Source organism: Muntiacus reevesi, chromosome 6 (genome assembly GCF_963930625.1).
Source record: "Muntiacus reevesi chromosome 6, mMunRee1.1, whole genome shotgun sequence".
NCBI lineage: Eukaryota > Metazoa > Chordata > Mammalia > Artiodactyla > Cervidae > Muntiacus > Muntiacus reevesi.
This window is the reverse complement of record NC_089254.1, coordinates 100,993,297-101,017,267: the sequence shown is the minus strand read 5'-3', so window position 1 is coordinate 101,017,267 and position 23,971 is coordinate 100,993,297. Positions and strand designations below refer to the sequence as shown.

Below are 23,971 nucleotides of genomic sequence, written 5' to 3'. Positions count from 1 at the left end.
TGCTATATCTTATTTATACTCTCATTTACCATGAGGTAGCTGTTTAGAACCAACATCATGATCACCATCTCGTCCATTTTGTGGATGAGGAAGTTGAGGCTCAGGAAAGCTAGATGATTTGCCCAAGATCACAGGATTATGAGGGCTTCTCAGCCAATGCAGGAGACACGAAAGATTGGGGTTCGACCCCTGGGTCAGGAAGACCGCCTGGAGGAGGGCATGGCAACCCACTCCAGTATTTTTGCCTGGAGAATCCCATGGACAGAGGAGCTGGCGGGCTACAGTCCATAAGGTCAAAAAGAGTTGGACACGACTGCAGTGACGGGGCAGCACAGCACATGACCGAAGTGACAATGTTAGAACTTTCTAGTAGACAGCTGTGCTCCTGACGCCTCAGAGAAAACTTCAAACTGCCTTTATCTCACAACAGGCCTACTCTGGTACAAAGAGCTGCAGCTACTTAAACAACATCAGGTCTTTTCCTCCTGGCAACGTGACAAGGAAGAAGGGAGGGGTGGGGCGTGGGTGGGAGGCAGAGCGGGTGACGGGTCAGTGGTATTGCTCACAGACCACCTCTGCACGTATTTAATAACTTAAGGAACCATGAGGCTAGCAAAACTTCTCCTTCATAAGCGGAAGTACTTTCTAGGCAGATTAAGCCTCTCTCGGAGACACCCAGACAAGCCGGATAAACAGTGGGAGTTGCCCAGTATAGCAGTTCAAGTGTAGTACTTTAACCACAAGTCAAGAGATCTTCAAAAATAAGATGTTCTTGATACATGCAATACCACACAACAAGAGGAATCAACCAGCACACAACCACATGAAGAAATCTCACAAACAGCAGAGGAAATGAAAGAACCCAGACACCAAAGAATACATATCAGATGGTTCTACTCTATGAAGTTGGCAACAGGCAGCCCTAATCCATGGTGTTCTCAGGGGTGGAGTGGGTGATGGAGGAAAGTAAAACAATTTAAGGGTCCCCTACTTTCTTTGCTTCTGGAAACCCTGAGTAGAAGCCACGGGCCCCAGAGTCAGGCAGACCTAGGTTCAAATCCTAGCTCTGCAACTGAGTGATTTCAAACAAGTAACTTAAATCTCAGTGCCTCGGGTTTTTGCATCTATAAAATGGGACTAATAATACCTTCCTCAAAGGGTTGGTGTGAGAAGTAAATGAAATAATGTATGTGAAATGCCCTGGCGGCATGCGTAGGTGCTGTAATAAATGGTAATGATGATTATCCTGCCCCTGTTGCCTGATGGTAAAGCAGGATCAGAGAACAGATGGGGAAGAGCCCAGACACACGCAAAGGGAAGGGCCGAACTAGCCTGGTGATCAAAGATGCGCAGAATCTGCCCGAATGCCACACAGAGAGGACTGTTTGTTCCCTTTCCTACTGCCCACACAGTCTGCGGATCCGGCTGCTGACAAGCACAGGCCAGCCCCATGTAGCCAAAACAAAAGCTGCTTTGGTCCCTTCCACGCTGGCCCTTGCTAGGGACCTGATCCTAATCTGATAAACCAATTTGTACTGATGCTCGCACAGTGGTCGGGGGCAGCTTACTGGGTTCCCCTCGTGGTTAAGCTGCATGTTATCCAGAGCATTATGGACGTCCAAGGCCTTGACCCAGGCTGGGCGGATCTCACCTTATGCCAATGTTCCCAAGGAGCCAGATGGGCTGGTATGCAGGGAACAACTTCAACAGGATGGTGTTAAGGTTGGACCTAAGACAGAGCTAGGGCACACAAGTCCAAGGCTGTAGGGACATGCAGACTTCCCTTCCTGATTGCAGAGTGATCAGGGCTCCCTTCGCCTGAGAGAAGGGACAGGAATCCCTCTGGGAAGGCCTGAATAGAAGGCCTACAGCTCCCGGGAGAACAGAGCAGGGGAAGACCATTTGGTCTGCATACTGTATTGTTAGCTGACGTCATAGGGTACCCATACAGGACAAGCATACCGCTGATGCACATAACATACGTGTCACATTGAAGGGAGAAAACCAGACTCCGGAGACTAAGTGAAATTTTGAATCAGGCAAAAGAGAAAGCCTGGAGCCAGAGGTGGGACTGACTGCAAAGGGCATGGGTGTTTTCAGGTGAAGAAAGTGTTCTGTAACTTGGCTGAGCCAGTGCTTACCAGGGTGTATGCATGTGTCAGAACCCATTGACCTGTACTCTCGGGTTGGGTGTGATTTATGCAAAGCATCCTGCAATAAATTTGCTTTTAAAAGAAAAGAAAAATTGATGTCTTAGTCATTGTGGTTGTTCCACTCTGGGAGTAACCTGGGAGGCCAGTAAGAGAAGGTCAGGAAAGTCCTGGCCTCTATCATTCTCCAAGCCCAGTAATGTTTGCTCAGTACCTTCCAGTTAGCAAAGTACTTTCTCCCCTTGGGATCATCACACCCACCCTAGGAGGTGGGCATGCTTAATTGCATTTTGTAGCTAAGGAAACAGAGACACACAAGGCTGACTGAGCTGGCCTTCATCTTCTGACCCTATATCCCATCATCTTTCCTGGAAATGGTCTCAGAGATCATCTGGGTCTAAGAAAACTAAGGTTCAGAGAGTGGAAATAGCTCCAAAAAGCTGCACTGTTAGTTAAGGACAGAGGCCAAAACTGAAGGCGTGCCTCCTCCCACAACAAAGGGAATGAGGGACTGTCAAGTTGGGGTTCATCCTGAATGCAGCTGGACGTGGGCTTTCCTTCCCCCTCTTCAACACTTCCAGACTCAGGACAGAGAAACAGTCTGACCACAAAAGCCAGGTTCCTCTGGACTCCACCTCTCTCTGCATGGGCAGCCCCACCCCCACACCCCTTGAGTCCCAAGGGTCTTGTAACTTTAATGAACCACACCACGGAGCACATGCATGACCTCACCGCAGTCTGGCTTATTTCCTAGCACGATTGTCCAAAGTTTGCTCCATTTCCCCCCTCTGTTGGCTGTGCACCCTTCGCCCATTCCTCCCTGCTGAAATCACAAAGCTCTGAGCCTTTGGAGCCTGCAGGAGCCTCCCCCTCCTTCCCACAGTCCTTTACTTTAGAAAGAGGCCCCTGGTGCAGAGCCTATGTATCCTATGGCCCCCTCTGTATATACATTCTAAAAGCGTGTATATGTGCTGGGTGAGGGATAGGGTGGCCGTGGGGGCAGACGGAGACTAGAAAGAGGTATATGATGGTGTGTCCACAGGGGAAAGACATGAATTTGAGCAAACTCTGGGAGACAGTGGAGGACAGAGGAGCCTGACGTGCTGCAGTCACAAAGAGTCAGATAGGGCTACAACTTAGTGACTGAACGACAACAAAACCGTAGAGAAAACACCTTGGGTGACCAAAAAAACAATTGATGGTGGGTAACTCTGGGGTCAGGAACTGGAGGGTGGGAGGAGAGAGGATTCTACTTTCCGTTTTGTTTCTTTTCTGTTCCATGTGAATTTTCCAACCAACGTACTTGGATTCCATTTATTTATTTATGCCAATGAGGCTAGTCTGGGCCAGGAAATTATGAGCCATTTTCCTCTTGTCCTTATCTGTATGTTAAAAAAAAGAAACATGAGAAGGATTAGTTTTTTGAAACAAAATAAGCACCTAAAATGCACCACCTCCCTTCCCCCACGGTGACCAAAACATGCAACAATTCAAATGATAGAAAAACTATGGATGAGTCAGCCAGGGGAGATGGAGCCAGTCTCTGGCTGCAGGAAGGAGTGGCCCCAAGGCACGGGACTGACCACCGGCCCTCAGTGGGCGATCACTCCCTTTGGAGCCACTGTCACCCCTAATGTGTGCCTCCTGCCTGTCGCTTTAGCCATCTCTGCTCTTGCTTTATGCTCCAGCCCCTGCAAACAGTTCTCAGCCAATAGTTTGTTTAGAGCAAGGATTCTTCTTTGACACTTTCAGAGCTTGCTGCAAGCAGAGTAGAAACTGAACAAACATGTATTGAATATACTGTAAGGCACTCTCCAACAGGGGCTTCCCAGGTGGCTCAGGGGTAAAGAATTCACCTGCCAATGCAGGAGATGAGGGCTCAATCCCTGGGCCGGGAAGATCCCCTGGAGAAGGCAATGATAACCCGCTCCAGTATTCTTGCCTGGGAAATCCCATGGACAGAGGAGCCTGGAGAACACAGTCCATGGGGTCGCAAAGAGTCGGACACGACTGAGCAACTAACATAACAAATTTTCCAACAGGGTAGGTCTACACCAGTAGCTCCTCTTAGCACTTGCATTCAGAAGCCCTCACCAGTTTCTCCCATTGCTCTATAAAGTGCACGGTAATGTGCAAACTCCTTCACGCGTGTACCAAGACCTTCCCTGCCCGGCCCCACACCTGCCTTTCCTGCCTGGTTCCCAGGACGACAATCCTGAGCCCAGCTGTCAGACTGGTCCCTTCACCACTCCCAGAGGCACCTTGAGGCTCCCTGCCCTCGGGCCCTCGCTCACGCCTTGCCCAATCTCTGCCACCCAGAAAACCCAGCTCACCCAAGTCTCCTCCCTCAAGACTCAACCTACCGAGCCCCCGCCTGGACTTGCTTCCAACCAACCTCGCCTTGCATGATGGTCACCTAAGCCTCCCCGACGGAAACATCAAGACGTGTCTCTTTACCCTGCTTTCCCCCTCCCGGTGTCTGTTACAGCGCTGGGCCCTGAAGAAAGGGAGAAGGGAGGGACACCTGGGTGTAGTTAGGCCAAAGACCGGTTGGAGACAGGGATGGGTTTAGGGTCCAAAGGAGCACGGAGCCAAGTCGATTCCCAATCCCACCCACTAGGCGGCGCCCGCAGGCTCGTTCCGGTCAAGGCGCCTCCAGTTTCTTTGAAGTTTATGGCCTGTTTTACAAGTTTCCTTCCTGCCCTCCTGTCCCTTTAAGAAGGTGATCCAGGTGAGGCCGGGACTCCGCCCCGGGCGCTGGCCCCGCCCCCTCCCCGCCCCCGCCCGGCCGGCCCGGCTAGCCCAGTTCTCGCGACCTGGCCCCGCCGTCCGGGCCGCGGTCCCAGGTCCCGGCCCAGCGCCATGGAGCGGCGCTGGCCCCTGGGGCTCGGGCTGCTGCTGCTGCTGCTGCTCTGCGCCCCTCTGCCCCCGGGGGCGCGCGCCGTGGAAGGTACCGACCCCCGCCCCGCCCCGCCCCGCCCCACCCCCTCCTCCTCCGGGAGCCGGCATTCCAGAGAGGCCCTCTCCTCGGCGCCCCTCTCCAGCGCTCCTGTTTTGCCCGGCTACCAGGCAGTCGACTGGCCAGGCCAGTCTTTGGCCTTTAACCCCAAACAGCTGCTTTCCCGGGTCACTCACCCCTTTCCCTGCTGGCCAGCAGTTTGCTCCCGGGTGGGGTGGGGGTGGAGAGTGAGTTTCTGCTGGAAGCAGCCTCCCACCCCAGCGATCTTGGGGACCCTCCATTCCCAGGCAGTCCCAACCTTAAGCTCCCAACTCAGGGATCTGACCCTTCGGAAGTCGGAGGTGGAAGTCCCCTTATGCCATCTTAAGCCCGGGGACAGAGGGACCTGCCGCTGGGGGTGGGTTAGGTGCAGGTGCTCCTGGCTGCAGAGGTCAAGCCTTTCCTGTGGACACTTGCATGCTCTGTGATCCTACTATCCCTGCTTCCCGGACTCTTGGCTGTGCCTGTATCCCCACTCCACCACCTCGTGCAGGCCAGGCCCTTTGCCAGGGGGAGGCAGCCTCCCCACCCAGGATGCCCCTCCAGAGTCCCCTGTCCACATCCTACCCACTCAGCGGCCCCCAGCAGCCAAGCTCATCTCTTGTCCATCTGCCCCTCCATTTCTACACCTGACGGTCCCTGCCGAGTGTGAGGCCACCCAGCCTCTCTGGGACTGCTCTTCCTGCCATTGACTTTGGCCAAAGGTTCAGCCCTCCAACCCTTGCCCCACTCTCCCTTTCTCCCTTCACACTCGGGAGAAAGACAAACTAAGCCCTGGAGCTCTTCTTCAATCCTCCTTCCGGGGAGGTTTTCCTCCCCAAAACCTCAGAAACTCACAGCTGTGAGGGTACTGGATGCTGAAGCCTTGGGGCTGGGGGCCCAGAAGGAGGAATGTGAGTTGCACGTGTGGGGCCTCCCCCAGAGATGACAGCCCCCTTTCTCTCCACCTTCAGTCACTCTGATGGATACTAGCAAGGCACAGGAAGAGCTGGGCTGGCTCCTGGATCCCCCAGAGGATGGGGTGAGTGTCAGGGGGCATCTGGGGTGGCTCAAGGCTGAAGGCCACTGGGAAATGGGATGGTGAGGTGGGTGGAGGAGCGAAGAAAAGAGCTGGAAAAACTGGAAGTGTCTCCTCCGGGAGGGGGAGGGGAGGGGAGGTGAGTCAGAGCCTCCTGAATGGGACTTGGGGGGGGGTCAAGCTTCACCCCATGGGGAAAGCTTCAATGCCCGGCTCCTCCTCTCCCTGCCCCAGCGAGGAAGGGCTCAGTACTTGCAAGGACTTGGAGGAAGATGAGAGTGACAGCCCCTGGGAAGAGAATGGACCATCCCTGAGATGGTTGAGGGCTGAGACCCGAACACAGAAGAGTGTCTTCAGTCTGGGGTCCATCCATCCCAGTGGAGTTGTGCAGATAGGTTTCAAGGGGTCAGGGGCCCTTATCAAAAAGTATTTAGAGTTAGGTAGCTGTATGTGGACTTTATTTTTTTTTTTTTCTGGAGAGGAGAGACAGAGTTTTCATCACCTTCTTCAAAGCATCTTTGACTCTCCCCAAGTTAAAAGCTGCCCCATCAGAGAGCCCTTGGCCCTTCCGTTCTCCCCAGCCCAGGCACACCATGCATTCTAAGCCCCTTCCCTATTGGATATTCCGAAGTCCCAGTGAGCAGGGGGAGGATCCTGTGAGTCCCAGAGCGGGGCTGCCACTCAGCGCAGCGGAGCTGGGCCTGGGACCACAGGAACTTCCACAAGCACCATAGCCTCCAGGACTCTGGCCTCAGGCCTCTTCCCTCTGGTCCTGGACTGTTCTCTGGGCGTCCTCTTTTCTTTCCTACAGCAGTAGGAATCCACCCTGCATTTCTGGGGTTACTTGGTTTCTTTCCCTCTGGGTCGCAGGGTCCTGGCTCCACTCTGGGCTCTCCGGTGGAGTGGCCTGTAATTAGAATTAATAGACAAAATCATAATGTATCCTACAGGAGAGGCTGCTCGGAAAATCCTGGAGTAGGCCTGCTCTAATAGGTGCCGCATCTCATAAACCAGCTCATCACTCCACAGTGAGGGCTGTAGGTCCGTCTGCAGGCTCCCACAGGCTACCCCTGCCACCCCCCACTCAAATAAGTCTCCCTTAACTGGGCTGGAGTGGAAACAAGGCCCCTTTTGCAGCTCAGGCTAAACAGCTTTGTACTAGGAAGGCAAGAAGACAGCAGCAGGCACATTTCCACTGACTGCTGAGTCCCTTCCACCCCTCTCCATCTTTTCAAAACACACACACACACACATCCAGATTCATCCTCCCCAGAACAGACCTATGTAACAGCCAGCAACCAGAGTGATAAGTGAAAGGATCCTTGCTGTGGATCCCGGGCAGCTGCTTCTCCCACATCTGTCACTGCTGGAACCAGGGGAAGCGTGTTACAGCTGGGAACATCTGCTTCTCCTGGCTCCAGCTGCAGCCCTGGCAGTCTAGCTAATGGGCTGCGCGTTAACCACCCACCACCTTTCCACCTGACCTCCACCCCAAGCCTTCCACTCCAGCTTCCCCATCACAGCTCCCTAAGTACAGACCCTCGCTGCCTTCTGTCGCTGTAGCCAGGACACCCCTTGTTCCATCTTTGAACCCCCTACCCTAATACAAAAATACATGCCTCACAGCAACATATACTTCTGCGCCTGCCCCACACCACCCCAAACTTTAAGTTCATGGCACTTTTCCTCGCCTTTTCCAACACTGCATGTAGTTATAAAAACCCCTGGGGAAGTGAACTTGCTATGGGCCTGAGTCTCTTCTTTATACAATAAGGGGGTTGCAGCCAAAATATTGCTGGAATATTTTATAGAATTTGAGCGCTTCTTAAAAATTCATCTAGCAGAGAGTATACTTAAGAACGGCTGAGAATTCTTTTGAAAAAGAAGAATAATGAAATAGGAAACTTGTCCTACCAGATATCAGAACATACTATACACCAGTTATAATTAAAACACTTGGTATTGCACAAGAATATTCAGGTCAACGCAACAGAATAGAAAGTCCCCAAACAAACCTGCATACTTGAGATTTTAGTCTGTGATAACATTGGAATGGCAAATCAATGTGTAAGGTAGAGCCTAGTTGATAAATTGACAATTCAGTGTCCATAAGTTTTTTTTAAAGGAAGAAAGTAAAGTTACATCTTCATACTATGTGCTCAATCAGTTGGGTCCAACTCTTTGCTGCCTCATAGACTGTAGCCTGCCAGGCTCCTCTGTCCATAGCATTTTCCAGGCAAGAATACTGGAGTGGGTTGCCATTCCCTTCTCCAGGGGATCTTCCCAACCCAGGGATCGAACCCCGGTCTCCTGCATCGGCAGGCAGGTTCTTTACCACTAAGCATTGCCTGGGAAGTTCACTATACACACAAAAAATTAACTCTAGGAAGCTTAAATCTAAACCTGAAAACCAAACCTATAAGAATGTTAGGAGAAATATAGAATATCTTTATAATCTTGGATGGGAGAGCTTCTCAAGCAAAATATTTATATAACACAGAAAAAGGAAAGAAGAAAAAATGTTATTATGTAAAAATTTTAAAAGACATCATTAGCAAAATTACATGGTATGATGGAGGAAATATATGAAATATACATTTCAAACAAATGATTAATATCTGTAATGTTAAAGAAAAAAAGCTTATCCAAATGGATACTCAAAAGATTCAAAAGATGACAGTAGAATATTGGGCAAAGTTATAAAACATAACTGCTTAAAAATACACATAGACAGTGAACAAAAGAAAAATGCCACAACCTCCTCCCCAAAGAAAGGTAAATTAAAATGGCCAGAAGCTGTTTTGTCCATAAGATAGACCAAAAATAAAAAGCTCATTAGTGTCCAGTGTTAATGAAGTTTTGAGAAAATGTACCTCCTGCACTGTGGACGTGTAAGTTGATAAAGCCTCTGTGAAGGACAATTTGGCAATATCTTCTTATAAAATTTATAATGTCCTTGCCCTTTGGTACAGTAGTTCTACAGAAATCATAAAAATCTAAAATACTTAAAAATTTTTTTTAAAAAAGCTAGAAGTTACCTAAATATCCAACAATAGGTAAATAATTATATAAATTATGGTGCATCCATTCAATGAGATACTATTTTGTGAATTGCTGAAAAGAATTAGGTAGATCTATGCACTGTTGTGGACATCTTTCAAAGACTATTTGTTAAAAACAGAAAGTAGGTTACAAAATGAAATGTATATGTTTAAAAAAACTTACATTAAAAACAGGCACACGAGAAAACATTCAAGTATTTCTCCGGAAACCCTGAAAATGATCTAGGAGGTTTTATTCCAGGTCGTTAGGAATGGATGGATAGATGAGAAGAATTTCACTTTTTATTTTATGTAGGCTTTTATCCTTGGCTTTTTGTAATAAGCACATAGATACATGATGATTAAGAGCATAAACTTTGGAGCCTAGAATCCCTGGGTGCACCTCCCAGCTCCTCCTCTTAATAGCTGATGCCTTGAGCAAGTAAGTCCTTTAACCTAACTGTTACTCAGCTTCTTCATCCAAAATGCTTAGAATAGTGACTGGCCCATGATAAGCTCTATATTAGTGCTGGTCATTATTATTGCTAAGATTAAACATTTTTTTTAATGTTAAAAAAGAGTTAAGGAAGGTGAACTGGATGATGTCTGGGAGTCCAACCAGCTCTTTCCATTGTTGATTTTGATAGTGGCCATAACTGGAGGGAGCATTGGAGAGGATGAGATTCCCTCATTTAGAAGAGTTCTATATTTGCTCTTGCCATCCAAAAGTCAGGAGCCTTCACATCATACATAGTCTCCCCTCCTCTGAACAAATAGGCAGAAAGATTCTGTGAATGAGCTACTCAAAATCTGCCTTTGGGGTATCTGACAGCTTTGCTGATAAGATAGGTGAAAATGGTGCTCACACGCTTAGAGTGGGCTCACTGAAGGGCCCAGGGCTGGCTGGCCAGGATTGTTAAGGAGGTGTTGTCTTGTACATGTACTAAGCTGCTTCAGTCATGTCCGACTCTTCTCAGCCCTTTGGACCATAGTCCGCCAGGCTCTTCTGTCCATGGGATTTTCCAAGCAAGAATACTGGAGTGGTTGTCATGCCCTCCTCCAGGGGCTCTTCCTGACCCAGGAATATATTGGCAGGCGAGTTCTTTACCACTGGCGCCACCTGGGAAGCCCATTGTCTTGCTTATGCTATATCCAAGTAAATCCCCAACCCTGAACAGTTAACCTACTATGCTGTTGCATGGGGTGTTGAGAGAAAGCAGGACAAGAAGTGTGAGCCTGTGGAGCTCTGACACCAGCTTCCTCACCTCCACTCTAGAAAGTGAGTATCTGGGGAGTCGGTGATGATGACTTGGAGGCTGACTCTGACTTTCCTCTCACAGTGGAGTGAGGTGCAGCAGATACTGAACGGGACACCGCTGTACATGTACCAGGACTGCCCCGTGCAAGAAGGCAGAGACACTGAGCACTGGCTTCGCACCAATTGGATCTACCGGGGAGAGGAGGCCTCACGCGTCCACGTGGAGTTGCAGTTTACCGTGCGGGACTGCAAGAGCTTCCCCGGGGAAGCAGGGCCTCTGGGCTGCAAGGAGACCTTCAACCTCCTGTACATGGAGAGTGACCAGGACGTGGGCATTCAGCTCCGGCGGGCCATGTTCCAGAAGGTGCTTCTGCCCCTCGTGGCCATTTCAGCCCTGATACTCATCCCTGCCCCACTCCCTTCCATGACCCTGCTCTGCTCAGAGAAAAGAGAAGGTGGCAGAAACAGGAAGAGGGTGTGGGTGTGGAATAACAAAAAGAATATGGGACTAGAAATCAGAAGGGCTGGATTCAAGTACCTCTTCAGCTGTGTCCCAACACAGGGAGTGTCGCTTAACCTCTCTGAGCTCTTCCTTGTCTTGAAATGGTGATAAAAATATTTTTTTATTATTAATGAGTGCCAGCCTCATCTATTTTAGAGGCCTTTATGAGCATCTATTTAGATAAGAACATGGCATAGTGGGGGCAAGGGAGAGGTATTTGGACTTTTTACATCAATGCTCACCACAACTGTGTGTGACACACGCCCATGAGTATACCTAGAGTTGTGTAAGAAGACAGTTCTCTGCAGGCTACTTTCTAATCTTTTTCTTTCCTACCCAAAAAAATATACTGGAATGCGAAAGAAAAGGGAGCATATTATTAGAGGATGTAATCTCATTTTTTTCCAAAGAGCAGCTGCTGTAAAGTTGGTTACTAGTAATAAGTGAACGATGACACCCTTTATAACTGATCACCTCATTGCCACCGAGGTTGGGAACACCTGTGAATGGTGGGAAGTATCAGAGCTGTAGCGTCCTAAAGCCTGGGTTCCCATCCCAGCCCCACCAGGTGGTGGCTGTGTGATTTCATCCAAGTTTATTCTACTTCTCTTGGCCTTAATTTCTTCATCTGTCACATGGGGAAGGTGATCCATTCTACCTTGCAGGATTAATGCACATAAAAATGCTTGGTTCAGTAGCTCCCACGTAATCGGTCCTTTGTTGATGGCTGTATAAATTGTGAAGTGTCAAGCAAGCAGTCACTTCTGTGGTGTGGGAATAAAGCACGACTTTGCCTTGTTCCCTCTTCCCCTACCTCCTTCCCAGGTAACCACAGTGGCCGCCGACCAGAGCTTCACCGTCCGAGACCTTGCATCCAGAGCCGTGAAGCTGAACGTGGAGCGCTGCTCCTTGGGCCGCCTGACCCGCCGAGGCCTCTACCTCGCGTTCCACAACCCGGGTGCCTGTGTGGCCTTGGTGTCCGTCCGGGTCTTCTACCAGCGCTGCCCTGAAACTGTGCACGGCTTGGCCCAATTCCCCGACACTCTGCCCGGACCTGGGGGGTTGGCCGAAGTGGCAGGGACCTGTGTGCCCAATGCGCATGTCAGCCCTGGCCCCTCGGGTGCACCCCGCATGCACTGCAGCCCCGACGGCGAGTGGTTGGTACCGGTGGGGCGGTGCTACTGTGAGCCTGGGTATGAGGAGGGCGGCAGCGATGCTGAGGAATGCCTCGGTAAGAAGACTTGAGGAGATGGGGAGAATCTGCAGGGGCCCCTTGTGGGAGGGACTCCCAGGTGCCAAGGGCTGGAAGGAAGCCCACACTCCATCTCAGTTGACTTTTACACTGAGTGTCCAAAGGCCCTAGGGAGACACATACCGGGGTGTTTCTAGCACAAAGGATTGGGAGAAGGGATACAATTCTGCCTCTAAAACGCTGGATGACCTTGGCTCTGTGGCATTCTCTCTCCAGCCTGCCCGAGCGGCTCCTACCGGAGTGACATGGACGCGCCCCAGTGTCTCAAGTGCCCCCAACATAGCACAGCCGAGGCTGAAGGGGCCACGGAGTGTGCCTGCGAGAGTGGGCACTACCGCGCTCCTGGGGAGGGCCCCCATGCTGCGTGCACACGTGAGTCGGGGCCAGGGCCTGGCCATCTGTGAGGGGGTGCAGGACTGTGGCTAAGCCTGTGTTGGAGTCAGAACTTTCCAGAGCCTCTAAGATACTGGGGACCAGCCACGTGATGCCAGCCACGTGATGCCCTCAGCCTGCACCCCTGCTCTCCTAGAAGAGCACAGAGATGCGGTTAAGCCACCTTTCCCTCACTAGGAATCAAATCTCCTGGCAGGACCTTCAGAGGACTTCGAGAATCAGGGTGTTGGGAGGAGGCTGGAAGCCAGCAGCTTGGGGAGAGAGCAACGCTGGCCCCCACTGATGGCCTCTGTTTTCCCACAGGTCCCCCCTCAATCCCCCGAAATCTGAGCTTCTCCGTTTCAGGGACTCAGCTCTCCCTGCGCTGGGAACCCCCAGCAGACCTGGGGGAACGTGAAGATGTCAGATACAACGTGGAGTGTTCTCAGTGTCAGGGAGCAGGGCTGGATGGGGGGCCCTGCCAGCCCTGCGGGGCAGGTGTGCGCTTCTCTGCAGGCCCTAGCGGGCTCACTGCACCCTCAGTGCGTGTGGACGGCCTCGAACCCCACGCCAACTACACCTTCAACGTGGAAGCCCAGAATGGAGTGTCGGGGTTGGGTGCCTCCAAGCCTGCCAGTGCCTCACTCAGCATCAACATGGGGTTTGCAGGTGAGGGGCCTGGGGGCCAGCAGGGCCTGGAGAAGATGGGGGGTGGGGGGGAGCATAGGACCACGGGGACAAGTCAATGGGTGGAAAGCCAGCAGAAGCTACTTAAGTGATTTCCTCCCTCTGAACTCGCAGAGTCCCTGTCAGGCTTGTCCCTGAGACTGGTGAAGAAGGCACCACGGCAGCTGGAGCTGACCTGGGCGGGGTTCCGGCCCCGCAGCCCTGGGGGGAACCTCAGCTACGAGCTGCACGTGCTGAACCAGGTAAGAATGCGACTGAATGTCTCTGGTGTCTGTGCCTGGATGCACCCGACATTTCCTCGCCTGGGGTGCAGGATGGGAGAAGACTGCCCGCAGTGACCTGTGTGGCTGTCTCAGGGCAGAACCCCGTCAGGAGCCCTGTCCTGACCATTCCCCAGCCTCCCCTCCCGCATGTTCCCAGGACTGCCCATCTCCTCCACCAGGTCTGGTACGGCATGGCCCAGATAACATGAGCCCCCCCATCCGCAGGACGAAGAGCGGTACCAGATGGTTCTAGAGCCCAGGGTCCTGCTGACGGAACTGCAGCCCGACACCACATACATCGTCAGAGTCCGCATGGTGACCCCTCTGGGCCCCGGCCCCTTCTCTGCCGACCATGAGTTTCGGACCAGCCCACCCGGTCAGTGGGTTACTCTGTTCTGTCCCAAACACACACGCACCTGTCGTCCCCCTGAGGTTTCTCAGACCGTGTTCCAGTTAGTGAGCTCCTTCCTGTAGACACACATGCACACACGCACACACACAGGCTTCCTGGGTGGACAGCTCCATGCAGCTCACACTGCACCTCCTTAGACACTCATCCTGATGCCGTATACTGACAGCCAGCATTCTGTCCAGTCTCCTAACCTCTCAGGTCAGCGTCCACTGGCTGGCAGCCCAAGCTGATGGTCTCTGCATGGGCCCTTCCCAAGGGCTTTCTCACCCACACCCATACCCATCTCCCTGGTTGGGGGACACATACCCCCTGCGTGTGCCCTTTTAGCCTCCATCATCCCTGGAGGCCCTGAGCACCCCCAGACTTCTTCACCCTGTGTGCCTGCAGTTTCCAGGGTCCTGAGTGGAGGCGAGATCGTGGCCATCATCTTCGGACTGCTTCTGGGCGTAGCTCTGCTGCTCGGGATGCTGGTCTTCCGTTCCAGGTGTTTCTCCTGTGCCCCCAACCCCCCTCCCCACCCTGGGTCCCCCGTGCCCAGGCAGAAGCTCCTGAATGCAGTCCCAACAGCCCTCTCACGCCCTAGTCCCAAAGCTCCTGTGTCCCCCCCCCCAGTCCCTGTTTCTGGGGAGAGCTCAGCTGAAGAGCATTTGGGCCCCTGAGATGGTCCTGGGCCCCTGAAGACCCTGGTCCCCACCCTGATAGGAGAGCTCAGCGGCGACGGCACCAGAGGCAGCAGAGGCAGCGAGATCGCGTCGCCGATGGGGACCGAGGTGAGCCGGGAGTGCCTGTGTGCACACGTGGTGCACATGCGTGTTGGGAGGTGCCCCTAGGACGGGACCCAGGGACCCAGGTTTGCTAGCGCAGCTCTGGGGGCACGAGTGGGCTCTCCTGTCTCCAGGGCTGTGGTGTTTCACTCCTTAATTAACTTTGGTTAATTAACTCCGTACTAATAGTCCCCCAGAGGCTCTGTGCAATTACCTGTGAGCTGTCGGAGCCACTGTACGGATATGCCCGGGCTCTGCGCCACCTTCCTTGCCCTGCCTGGCGGGGTCTGTGGGCTGAGGCTGGATGGGAGGAAAAGGCTCCTTCCAGACATGTGGGCTGCCCGCTGGTCACATTAGGTGCCCCACAAAAGGGGGAGTCTGGGGTCCATCCAAGTCACGGGGCGGGAGGCAGGCTTGTCTGGGAATGTGAATGAGCTGTGAGTGACCGGGCCAGGGTGGTGAGCAGCAGGGAGGAGGGAGGCGAGGATGCAGGGTCGAGGAGCCTTCGGAAGATTGGGTCACTTGAGGCCATGAACACGGTTCGGGTCTGGCTTCCTGCCTCCTGCTCTGGGCCCCGGGAGGCGAGGACACACGAGCTTTGCATGCAGACACAGGAGGAGTGACTGGGTTCTGGAGGCTTCATTGCTGAGGGAGGAGACTGTCTTTCACTTCATCCAGGACAGGGCTTCTCAGGGGTCAGAAGAGCCAGGACTCTGGGGTCTGCTGGCCCCTCCTCCTGGTACCCCTGAGCCCCCAGAGTTGGGCCAAGTCCACCCTGTTCTTCCCACAGAGGACAAGCTGTGGCTGAAGCCTTACGTCGACCTCCAGGCATATGAAGACCCTGCCCAGGGAGCCCTGGACTTCACCCAGGAGCTCGACCCGGCCTGGCTGGTCGTGGACACCGTCATAGGCGAAGGTGAGCCCCGTGGGCCCCTCTGTGTGGCCACGCAGAGCTGCCAGCAGGCCCCTTCCTTCCGGCCCTTCCGTGCAGAGCCCAGCTGGCCTCTCCTCTGGCCCAGGAGCTCCCAGATGAGTCTCCTCCCCGTTGTACCCTGTGTCCTGAAACTACCGTGTTCACGTTGTAACCCCCTTATCGGGTGTCCTGGAGCAGCCCCCACCTCCTGCACCATCTGTCTCTGTGATGATGGAATTTCTGATAAAGAGCATTGGACACATCATCTTTATCAAGAGACGGGGTCACTGTGCCCGGGCTCAGGCTCTTGAGACGGGGTCACTGTGCCCGGGCTCAGGCTCTTCTCAGAGGGTTCCCAAACGTGGAAGGGATTCAGGGCGTCCCGCATTCCACCCTACCAGGGGCCCGGTGTCCTTGGGCTGCCCTGATCCCTTGGGTCACCAGGGGAAATGGATCTGAACAGCGAACAAAGCTCGGCAGTGTCTTGGCCGATTGTGTGGCCAAGCTGGCCGAGTCGTGACCAGAGCAGCCTGCGGAAGAGAGGTGGCAGTGGTCAGCTTCCCCGGTCACTTGTGTACTGACCCTGACCAGCCTGCCCTCCGTGAGCACAGTCCAGCCCCACTGCACAGCACCCCCTTGCCCACTGTCTCCTGAGCCCCGAAACTGTGCTAGGTGGGCAGACAGTGCTAAGCAGCTTGCAGAGCTGTACTCCTGTTCCCGGCTCCCAGCCCCCCGGCCCTGGGAAGTACAGCCAAGCCCTGTCTCAGGGAGGAGGGTACACCATGTTTCTGCTCCTCTGGGCCGGAGAAAAAAAGGGAACTGGAGGACTAGGGAGGTCGCTGCCTGTCCCTCTCGGGAGCCTGACAGTGTATCCGGCCGTGACCCTGATTTTTCTTTCCACCCAGGAGAGTTCGGGGAAGTGTATCGGGGGTCCCTGAGACTCCCCAGCCAGGATTGCAAGATTGTGGCTATTAAGACCTTGAAAGACACATCTCCCGATGGCCAGTGGTGGAACTTCCTTCGAGAGGCGACTATCATGGGCCAGTTCAACCACCCGCACATTCTGCACCTGGAAGGCGTGGTCACAAAGAGTATGAGGGGTGGGACCCAAGAGAGAGCGTGCAGGGGCCGGGGGAGGGGGTGGGAGAGGAGGGCTGAGACCACCGGAAGTGGAGGGAGGCTGCACCGTCAGAGGCAGGAAGTGTGGTTCTGGGTGGAGACGGGGTGGAGGCTGCTGGGGTGATGTGTGCTTTATGTCTCAGGAAAACCCATCATGATCATCACGGAGTTTATGGAGAATGGAGCCTTGGATGCCTTCCTAAGGGTGAGGAGGGTACAGGACCAGCTGGGAAGGGGGACTGGCCACAGAGCCCCGCCCGGGCATGGACCCCGGCTCTGGGAAGAGGAGACCCAGCCTGGCCCCTGACTTGGCCCACTCCCTGCTGCAGGAGCAGGAGGACCAGCTAGTGCCTGGGCAGCTGGTGACCATGCTGCAGGGCATAGCGTCCGGCATGAACTACCTCAGTGACCACAATTACGTCCACCGGGACCTGGCCGCCAGGAACATCTTGGTGAGTCAGAACCTCTGCTGCAAAGTGTCTGACTTTGGCCTGACCCGCCTCCTGGACAACTTTGATGGCACCTATGAAACCCAGGTGAGAGCCCTATACGCCTATCACATCCACATCCACACCCACAACTACACGCTGTACACACAGCCGTCAGCACGTACAGAGCAGGCAAGCTCATGGGGACACGGTAGCTTCCCATGCCCTTCAGTGCTGAGACCCCTCAGCTTTCTGCCCCACGTGCCCCGTTAGGGAGGGAAGATCCCCATCCGTTGGACAGCCCCCGAAGCCATCGCCCACCGGATCTTCACCACGGCCAGCGACGTGTGGAGCTTTGGGATCGTGATGTGGGAAGTGCTCAGCTTCGGGGACAAGCCCTACGGGGAGATGAGCAATCAGGAGGTGAGCCTGGTGTTTCTCACACCTCCTGGCCCCTCCCCAAATCCTCCACGGCCCTTTCTTGCAAATACCCCGATTTCTTCTTTCTGCTCCTTTATCTGCATTCCTAACCTCTCTGGTCCCCTTCACCTCATGCCCTGTTGTCTTGACCATGCCCACCCTGGTCAGGGGTTCAGAGGCTCCGTGGCAATGATCTGTGTGCACAGAGATATTCCTGCTGGGCTGCCGGGCTAGCTTCCTGCCCTGCTCCTCGCTGCAGGTAATGAAGAGCATTGAGGACGGGTACCGGCTGCCCCCTCCCGTGGACTGCCCCGCCCCCCTCTATGAACTCATGAAGAACTGCTGGGCCTACGACCGAGCCCGCCGGCCCCCCTTCCACCGCCTGAAGGCACAGCTGGAGCATCTGCACGCCAACCCCCACTCCCTGCGAACCATTGCCAACTTTGATCCCAGGTAACCACATGGCACCCCACTCCAGTATTCTTGCCTGGAAAATCCCATGGACGGAAGAGCCTGGTAGGCTGCAGTCCATGGGGTCACTAAGAGTCAGACACGACTGAGTGACTTCACTTTCCCTTTTCACTTTCATGCATTGGAGAAGGAAATGGCAACCCACTCCAGTGTTCTTGCCTGGAGAATCCCAGGGGCAAGGGAGCCTGGTGGACTGCCATCTATGGGGTCACACAAGAGTCAGACATGACTGAAGCAACTTAGCAGCAGCAGCAGCAGCAACCACCCTGGGTGGGCTGGGCAGGTCTGGGAGAATGGAAACGGGCAGCCGCCACATGCACCAAGCGCTGGGCCCGTGGAGCTCCCAAGAGTCAGGCATAGATACAGGATTCCAGTCTGCACTTTGAGAAGAGTCTGCTCTGATGGAGGAGGTACAATGTCTCAGCCTTGATAGCTCTAGTTTGATGGAGGCTTCCCTGGTGGCTCAGGTGGCAAAGAATCTGCCTGCCAGTGCAGGAGACCTGGGTTTGATCCCTGGGTTGGGGGTATCCAGTGGAGGAGGGCATGGCAACCCACTCCAGTATTCTTGCCTGGAGAATCCCCATGGGCAGAGGACCCTGGTGGGCTGCAGTCCACAGGGTTGCAAAGAGTCGGACACGACTGAGCGACTCAGCCCAGCCCAGAAAGCAAGCACGTGGAGATAGAAAGTATATGCAAGTGGCTGCCAACCTGCTACCTGCTCCAGGGCGCTTGGTCCCTGAGAATGGGGAAGGGAAGACAGAGAAACTGACAAGAGCCAGCCAGGGGATGTGTGTCCTGACTGAGAGGGGCAACCTTGTGGGGTCTGGGAAGGCTCCCAGCTCACGTAGCCAGCAAGGCTTGGGGAGCTGAGGGTGTGCCAGATGCAAATAATGCAGGGTGCAGAGAAGTTTGAACTTGATTCTGACCCAATTTTTTTTTTTTCTTTCAAACTGTCCATGGGAGGGACATGGTCAGAATTGCCTTTTACTGAAAACAGTGCCAGATTACAGAGAATCAACTGGTTGTGGGGGTGAAATGGGAGAGACGGGCACGGCTTCAAATACTTTATCGGGTAAAGCAACTCTGGTGTGCTGGCCTCTGTATCAGACCGCCATATATAACCTTGTTTCTGGGAGAAAACATGCTCCCAGTTCCAACTTTTGAAACTATCTTTTTGGAGCACAACTCCCTCGTGCACTGGAGACCGCATGTGCTAATCTTTCTGGAATGTTGGATATTTTTCCCCCAGCAGATTTACTTTGCTAATGGTTTTTGGCCCCAGCTGGCTTCAGGACAGGAACACTCAGTGTATTGTGGGGGGGGGGGGGGGGGGGGGCGGGGGTCAGAGTGCAAGAATAACAGCTGAGGTTGGAGGTGGCAAGCAGGGGGCTGCTCCTAGAACTCCCGGGGCCACCCTGAGAAAAGGCGAAGCCACATCCACCTTCCGGGGCCTCTGTTCTCCTCCTCCTCCTGCTTCCTCTCAGCTGGGATGCTTAATCCTCGTGTCTTAGCCGGCCCCCATCAGTTGCCCAGAGGTGGCCACTGCAGTGCAGGCGGGCCGGTGGTCCCTTGTCTAGACCTCCAAGGCTGCCTCTTGTCCCCAGGTCTGTCAGTGCTGCAGGACTGTCCGCCTGCCCCGTGGCTGTTGCCAGGCAACAGGCCAGGAAATGGGTTCAGAGACAATGGCCAGGCTAACCCGCAAAGTCCAGATAATCTCTGTGTCAGACGCCTGGCTCGCAGGCCAGCCGCACAGGCACGGAGGCTGAGCCCCAGTTTCAGGAAAGCCCTGCATCTCCCATCGCGTGCGACTGAGGGGTCCCCCCCACGCCCCACAGGGTAACCCTTCGCCTGCCCAGCTTGAGTGGCTCCGACGGGATCCCCTACCGAAGCGTGGCTGAGTGGCTGGAGTCCATCCGAATGAAGCGCTACATCCTGCACTTCCGCTCCGCTGGGCTGGACACCATGGAGTGCGTGCTGGACCTGACGGCCGAGTGAGGACCCTGGGGGCCTGGGCAGGGCAGGGCCGCTGGGGATCGAGCCCCGGGACTCACCGAGCCCCTCTCCTTGCCCACAGGGACCTGGCGCAGATGGGGATCACGCTCCCGGGACACCAGAAGCGCATTCTTTACAGTATTCAGGGCTTCAAGGACTGAGCCTTCCCCTCCCCGACCCTGTCTTCAGGGAACAAGGATGGGACCCGGGTCCCTTGACCTGCCAGACACAGGACTGCGGTGCTGCTCCTGCTTGCCCTTCCCGAGGAACTGCCTCTCAAGTTCTCTGAAGTCTCTTTGTTTTAAAAAGGGAGGTGGGGTAGAAGTTAAAAAGTGAATTGTGGGAGTTGGGGGAGGGCTTAATATATATTATATACATATACATATATATTTTTGTAAATAAACAGAAACTTCTCCCCAAGTTTTTGGTTTTTTTTAATCCTCTTCTCCATCTCGGGCTTCCCAGGTGGCTCAGTGGTAAAGAATTCACCTGCCAATGCAGGAAACGTGGGTTCAACCCCTGGATCTGGGAGATACCCCTGGAGGAGGACATGGCAACCCACTCCAGTATTCTTGCCTGGAGAATCCCATGGACAGAGGGGCCTGGCGGGCTGCAGTCCATGGGCTCACAAAGAGTCAGATACACCTTAGCGACCCAGATGGTAAAGAGTCTGCCTGCAATGAGGGAGACCTGGGTTCGATCCCTGGATCAGGGAGATCCCTTGGACAAGGAAATGGCTACCCACTCTAGTCTTCTTGCCTGGGAAATTCCATGGACAGAGGAGCCTGGCGGTTACAGTCCATGGGGTCACAAAGAGTCAGTCGACACGACTGAGCGGTTAAACATCTCCATCTCATCCTCTAGGGCTGTAGGTACAAAAAAGTCAACTACTAAGCTTTCTGGAAAACACTGTCTTTTATTTGTAGCTGTGGCCACAACCTGGCGGCTGGGGCTGGGGCTGGGGGTGGGGGAATGTCCAGGCTGCTGAGCCCAGCCCAGCCTCCCAGAAGGCTGGGTGCGGGCATCTCCTGGCCCTTAGCAAGCAGAGGACAGGGCTGCTCAAGGGCAGGCCAAGGGCGTCGGTGCAGCAGTGCAAGCAGCAGAGCTCGGCCCAGTGCACCCTCAGGCGGGGTTACCTGGACGATGGTGGGTGGTCCCTGCAGGATTCGGGGGGACTGGACCCCAGGGATGGGACTCTGCAGCCCTGAGGCCACGTGGGGGCCCTGGATCAGGGCAGGAGGGAGACTGGGGTGGGGTTTGCTATGGAGGGAGGGGCTGGACGTCAAAAAATAACTGTGGGGAGGGTGAAGGGGAGGTGGTCTCATCGTGGGCGGTCCGCTGATGGGGGAATGGACTTGCAGTCTGAGAAAGGGGCCAGTCCTCACTCAGTCTAGGCTCTGGCGGTGTGGCATTTCCGGCAGAGCACGTGGCCATCCAAGGGGAAGCAGCCGTTGTCATCCGCCTCAATGGAGAGGGGCTTCCCACAGTCCTGAGAGGAGCAGAGAGAGCGCGTTGGCCGGGAGGGCCACCACCCACGCGCCCCACCTCCATCTTTACATCCGGAGGCCAGATGCTTCAGGGCTCAGCCCTGTTCTCTCTACATTGGCCCAGCCACAGCTGCCCCAACTCCCATCCTCACCCCTCTCACCCCCACTTTTGTCCCCGAGGACTCTCCCCCAGGATGGGCAGCGGTTGCTTCCAGTGGGGCATCTCCTCACCTCTCTTCTGACTTCTTTAACCTCGCGGAGACCCCCAACCTCCCACGACAAAGCCACACCGTTCCCTCCTGGGGGTCGGTCCCCTTTCCTTTCTGTATCACTCAGTGACCTCAGAGAACCCCATGCGGCCATCCTGAAGCCAAGGATGCATTTTCGCGGGGCGGGTGTGGGCGCCGCCACTACCCACCCTCAAATTGCAGCACCCGGGTCCTGCAAGCTAGCACCGCCCACCGCCTAACCCGTGAGCAGGGTCCCACCAACCTCCCATCCCCGAGGGGCTCAGGGCGGGGGGTGCAGCCGACCTCGCACTTGTAGCACTTCATGTGGAAGTTCTTGTCCAGAGCGACCACGCGCACGGTCTCCTCGCGCCCAGGCTCCGGCATGATGGGCTCTGCACAGACAGAGCACCTGGGGGCGTATTGCCTGCGGGGCGCAATGCCGGTGAGTGTCAGGACGGGGCGCCGGGCGCTGACCTACCCCAAGCGCAAGGAAATGAGAAGGCAGACTGCTTTGTACATCTTGCCCCACAAGCCTCAGTGGAGGAGGCTCGAAAGAAAGGCTGAAGGCTGGCTGCCGTACCTGGTCCTCATCAGGAACGTCCCACCTCTCCTGACCCCCACCACGCGCACTGCAGCCCCTGCCCAAAGCACTCCCAGAGGACCCCAACCCGGACCCCCAGCCCCTGCTAACCCCCCGTCATGCGGGCGCCTCGGCCCGGTCCCTGGGGCTGGGGGGGTTGGACACAGAGGGATACGGAGCCCTGGAAACCTACACCCCACTCACACTCAGAGGTGGGGGTCTGAGCTTGCAGCTTTCCGGTCCTTTGGCTCCATCATCAGAACCTTGCCACTGGCCTCAGAAAGTAGCTACCTTGTAAACACTGTTTCTAAGGGGAAACCCTGACCTCCAAACAGCTGATCTCCAAAGGCACTCTGAGAAAGGAGCCTACCTGTGAAATAAAGTCACTAAGGTCCAGTGCTGAACACAAGACCACACCGGAAAGAAACCTCAGAGAGCGAGACCCAGGCTGGGGAAGGGGACGAGCCGGCAGGCCAAAGGCCACTGGACAGCCAAGTCCCGATGAACCGGTCCCTGCTATCCACAGACAGGAGCTGGGGGTGGCAAGCAAGCCCCAGGGACTGAAGAGCGGTCTTGGGGCTGGGGGCAGCCTGGCTCCCAGACAAACGAAGCATCGCTGGCACCCGGAGAAGGGCCTGGAGGTGGGCAGGGGGTCCTCACTTGTGGTAGTCGGGGACGCAGTGGGGCCGGTTGGCCTGGTCCACGATGAAGGAGGTGCCCTCCAGGGGGCAGGCGCAGACCACACAGGTGAAGCACTGCGGGTGGTAAGCCTTGCCCGTGGCCCTCAGCATGCGGTCAGTGATCGGCTGCCCACAGGTGTTGCACTTCTCCAGGGTGTCCTGTGGAGGCGGGGTGGGAGGGTGGTAGCAGCTGGAGGTTGGCAGGGAACCGGCACCCGAGGGCCAGCTGTCCGCCCCGTGCCCGCCCCGACCCTCCAACCCCGGGACTCACGGTGTAGCAGCCCTCGCAGTACGGAGCCCCCTCCAGGCTGTAGAACTGCTGGCCTTGGAGCTGCTGCTCACACTGGCGGCAGGTGAAGCAGGTGATGTGGAAGAGCTGCCCCAGAGCGCGAACCGCGGGCTGCGAACGGGCCAGGGGCTGGTGACACCGGCCACAGGACTCTGGAGAGGCCGGAGACGATGGAGATCACACAGGAGAAAGGACAAAAAAAGAGCTCGCGAGGGGTCGGCTGGCATCAGACAGACGAGGCCGGGAGCCGCAGGCCTGGTAACGGCCCGGAAATGGAGGGGCCGTCCCTCCAGGCGGGGCGGTGGGCTCTCACCGTTGATGGGCACGCTCTGCTTCTGAGGATGCTCCATGTCCTGCATCAGCTTCTGCGTCAGCTGCTCCAGCTCCTCCACCTCTTTCAGTGTCAGAGGCCCTGGGGCCCCAGCGGGGCGCACCTGAAATCCCAACACTTTCTTCATGCCCTCTCTCTCTCTCAAGGGTCACCGCCCTCCAAGAACCCACCCCAGCTGGCTTCTCTGCTTTCTCCCCGAAAAGGACGAATCCTGCCCCCAACCCCGTCTCTTGTTTTCCAGATACTCAGGTTGGTGGGACCCCCAAAAGCTCCTCAACCTCCCTCCCCGACCCCCCAGCACCACACAAATCAGG

General features: G+C 55.1%; 2 protein-coding genes across 3 annotated transcripts in view; one reads left to right on the top strand and one right to left on the bottom strand.

The window, feature by feature from the left end:
- The first annotated feature begins 4,974 nt into the window (after window positions 1–4,974).
- Window positions 4,975–20,471, top strand: EPHA1 (EPH receptor A1). The gene is made up of 18 exons (XM_065938720.1): window positions 4,975–5,100; window positions 6,102–6,169; window positions 10,548–10,829; window positions 11,793–12,198; window positions 12,436–12,591; window positions 12,916–13,260; window positions 13,393–13,520; window positions 13,767–13,917; window positions 14,341–14,437; window positions 14,656–14,723; window positions 15,508–15,633; window positions 16,536–16,721; window positions 16,893–16,954; window positions 17,079–17,285; window positions 17,451–17,600; window positions 17,857–18,050; window positions 19,904–20,059; window positions 20,143–20,471. Exons 1-18 carry the CDS (start codon window positions 5,013–5,015, stop codon window positions 20,219–20,221), a joined length of 2,949 nt encoding a protein of 982 aa, XP_065794792.1. The 5' UTR covers window positions 4,975–5,012; the 3' UTR covers window positions 20,222–20,471.
- A 485-nt stretch (window positions 20,472–20,956) lies between these two features.
- The window catches only part of ZYX (zyxin), a 38,998-nt gene continuing 35,983 nt past the window's right edge, over window positions 20,957–23,971 (bottom strand). For both annotated transcript variants that reach the window (XM_065939276.1, XM_065939275.1), the window contains exons 6-10: window positions 23,640–23,760; window positions 23,309–23,478; window positions 23,018–23,196; window positions 22,081–22,201; window positions 20,957–21,549 (exon numbers count right to left, since the gene is read on the bottom strand). In XM_065939276.1, the coding sequence (XP_065795348.1) occupies window positions 21,451–21,549; window positions 22,081–22,201; window positions 23,018–23,196; window positions 23,309–23,478; window positions 23,640–23,760 (690 nt within the window). In that variant the 3' untranslated portion in view covers window positions 20,957–21,450. The remainder of the gene's footprint in view (window positions 21,550–22,080; window positions 22,202–23,017; window positions 23,197–23,308; window positions 23,479–23,639; window positions 23,761–23,971) is intronic.